The sequence below is a fragment of the Amborella trichopoda genome, chromosome 9, assembly GCF_054954075.1.
Source record: "Amborella trichopoda isolate Santa Cruz 75 chromosome 9, AtrichopodaSantaCruz75HAP2 v2.0, whole genome shotgun sequence".
Lineage (NCBI taxonomy): Eukaryota > Viridiplantae > Streptophyta > Magnoliopsida > Amborellales > Amborellaceae > Amborella > Amborella trichopoda.
The window spans coordinates 46,756,866-46,759,959 of NC_142344.1; the positions used below are offsets into that span (position 1 = coordinate 46,756,866).

At 43.0% G+C, this 3,094-nt stretch overlaps 1 protein-coding gene across 1 annotated transcript; it reads left to right on the top strand.

Moving 5' to 3' along the window:
- The first annotated feature begins 747 nt into the window (after positions 1-747).
- GMD1 (GDP-D-mannose 4,6-dehydratase 1) lies at positions 748-2,825 on the top strand. Its single transcript, XM_006856860.4, has one exon. It carries the CDS (start codon positions 748-750, stop codon positions 1,825-1,827), a length of 1,080 nt encoding a protein of 359 aa, XP_006856922.2. The 3' UTR covers positions 1,828-2,825.
- The last annotated feature ends 269 nt before the right edge of the window (positions 2,826-3,094 follow it).

Sequence of the window (3,094 nt, forward strand, 5' to 3'; positions counted from 1 at the left end):
TGTATTAAAATAAAACTATGTGTTCTTGCATCTTACTCGAGTCTCATCCTCATTGGAGCCTTTCTTTTAACTATTATGGTGTGCTACAAGAATCTTAATATGTCATGGACAAGGTTTTTATGCGGCCAGCCGCATATTGTAGAAATGCGGGCTTGGCATAGATATATTTTTAAAATATTATTTGATCCTAATTAATTTTTAGAGAATATATAATTTTTAATTTGGAGATCCTGAATATGAAAAAAATAATTTGAAAATTTAAAAAAAAAACATTTGGATCGTTAATTACACTTCTTTTTAGATGGCCATTGTAGAAACAATTTTCCATGTTATTACCCATCTCTCTATAATTAAAAGTAAATGATTTGATAGGGCTGCAATAAACAAGTAAAGGTTATTGCAGGCCGATAAACACTTACTTTATAATTAATAAAAAATTACAATTCAAACATTATGGTTATGAAAAAAAACAAGATTTGAAGTTCTAAAATTAATATTATGTAATCCGGCCATTTCGCCCTAAAAATAAATATTCCCATATCCCAAGATCCGTTCTATTTCCATAAAGCATAAGTCATATAGAAATTTGATCCTTAATTAAAAAAAGTCCCCCTTCCCACCTCTACGCGTCGATCCCTGCACAATCCACGGTCTTTGTGAGGGAGAAAAGAAACCCAAAACACGCGCTCTCTCACATTCAGATCCCATTCCCCCACTCCAAAACCCATCACCCACCTCTCTCGAAACATGGCCACCGCCACTGCAACGGAGCCAGCATCCTCTCCGCCCAAAAGAGCCCTAATCACGGGCATCACCGGCCAAGATGGCTCCTACCTCACCGAATTTCTCTTAGAGAAGGGCTATGAGGTCCACGGCCTCATCCGCCGCTCCTCCAACTTCAACACGCAGCGCCTCAACCACCTCTACATCGACCCCCACAACGCCCAGCACGCTCGCATGCGCCTCCACTATGCCGACCTCACCGATGCTTCCTCCCTGCGGCGCTGGGTAGACACCATTGCCCCTGACGAGGTCTACAACCTGGCAGCCCAGTCCCATGTTGCTGTCTCCTTTGAGACCCCTGACTACACCGCTGATGTTGTTGCCACCGGTGCCCTCCGCCTCCTGGAGGCGGTCCGTGCCCACATCCATACCACTGGCCGCCATGTCCGATACTACCAGGCCGGCTCCTCCGAAATGTACGGATCCACCCCTCCGCCGCAATCTGAATCCACGCCATTTCACCCCCGATCCCCTTATGCGGCCTCAAAAGTGGCGGCCCACTGGTACACGGTGAACTATCGTGAGGCCTATGGCCTCTTCGCCTGCAATGGGATCCTGTTCAACCATGAGAGCCCGAGAAGGGGAGAGAATTTTGTTACTAGAAAGATCACAAGAGCGGTGGGTCGCATAGTGGTCGGATTGCAGAAGAAATTGTTCCTGGGGAATTTGAAGGCGCAGAGGGATTGGGGATTTGCGGGTGACTATGTAAGGGCGATGTGGCTGATGCTTCAGCAGGACACGCCTGACGACTATGTGGTGGCGACGGAGGAGGCGCACAGCGTGCAGGAGTTTTTGGAGGAGGCATTTGGGTGCGTTGGTCTAAGGTGGAAGGATCATGTCTGCATTGATCCCAGGTATTTTAGGCCTGCTGAAGTGGATAATTTGAGGGGGGATGCGAGCAAAGCGAGGCAGGTTTTGGAGTGGAGCCCCAAGGTGGGGTTTAAGGAGCTGGTGAAGATGATGGTGAATGAAGATGTAGAGCTCGCAAAGAGAGAAAAAGTTTTGGTTGATGCTGGGTTCATTGATGCTAGGCAACAACCCTAAATCAGATCCTTGGAGTAAGTGCAGTGGGGTGCTGGTATTTGTTGATGTTGCTTTTGATTTTTATTTCTTGGGAATTTTTGGTTATTTTTCTCTTTTTTTCCCCCTGTGGGATTCTGATCTGATCATGCGGTATCTCTTCTCTGGTCTTGCTGTGGCAATTTGTTAGGTTCATCTGCAATTGTTTGTTTTTTAGTTCTGAATAGTAAACTTCCATGTTTCTTCTCACCTGTTAGTGTTCCACGAGCTTGATGAGCTGAGCTGTTTGTGTTGATTTTGGCCCCTGGATCTGTGTCTTCATTCAATTCCTTCAAGTTGATGAGATCTAGCATCTTAGTTCTGATCATTTTTTTTTTAATTGTTGTGGTTTATTAGGGGATAGGAAGATCTGAGTGTGTAAGTCTCTCTCTATTCTGCATTCACTCCATCCTGTGAGATCTAGTTGTCTGTTTATGTACTTGAATTGTGAAATTAGTTATTGTGTTTTGTTTGCGACTCGATTATGATTCTCTCGAGTGTCTTACTCTTGAGTCTTTTTTTCTGTTTCCTTGTGTTCTAGTCCTTTTTCTTCTCACTTTCATGATGATCCCCTCTCTATCTCATCATCATCACCGCCTTTTCTCAACTATTTGGGGTCGGCTAATCCCCCTCTCTATCTAATATCTATAATTTTTGAGGATTAGGGACTAGCATGAAACTTCATTTGCAATTGAAGCACCCAACCCATCTGTTGTTTTCTTCTTTGTCACTCAATCATGGGGTCAATCCTGAGTTGGGTTTGGCAAATCTCAGGACCTAATCCGGGTTTCTACGCCGCTCTTGGCAATTTGCCTTCTCTACATTTTTGTTTTAAACTTTTGTTTCTCTGTTATAATGTAGCTTGTTTTTTTCTTTTGTGATTCGTTTGTACCTACAATTCTTGCTTTCACAGTTTTCATATGGATGTAAGAGGATATTAGGGTTCTCTATATCTTTAAAATGAATGAAAATTACCTTATTAAGATCTTCTCCGCCCTGTCTGTTGTTTCATTTTATTTTTCCTGTGCAAGGAATCATTTATCAGTATCTTTTTAAAACTTTTCCCAACAATTGTTTCCCATTTGTCAATGTTTTTCCATTTCATTTAGTTTTAAATTTATTGGCATATGGATGAGATAAAGGTATTCGGAATCCACTAATGCCATGCGGCTGGTGTATATGACATGCAAAGCATAACATGGGGCCCAAACGGTGAGGCTGGCCTTGTCCAGGCCAACACTTCCAAATAATA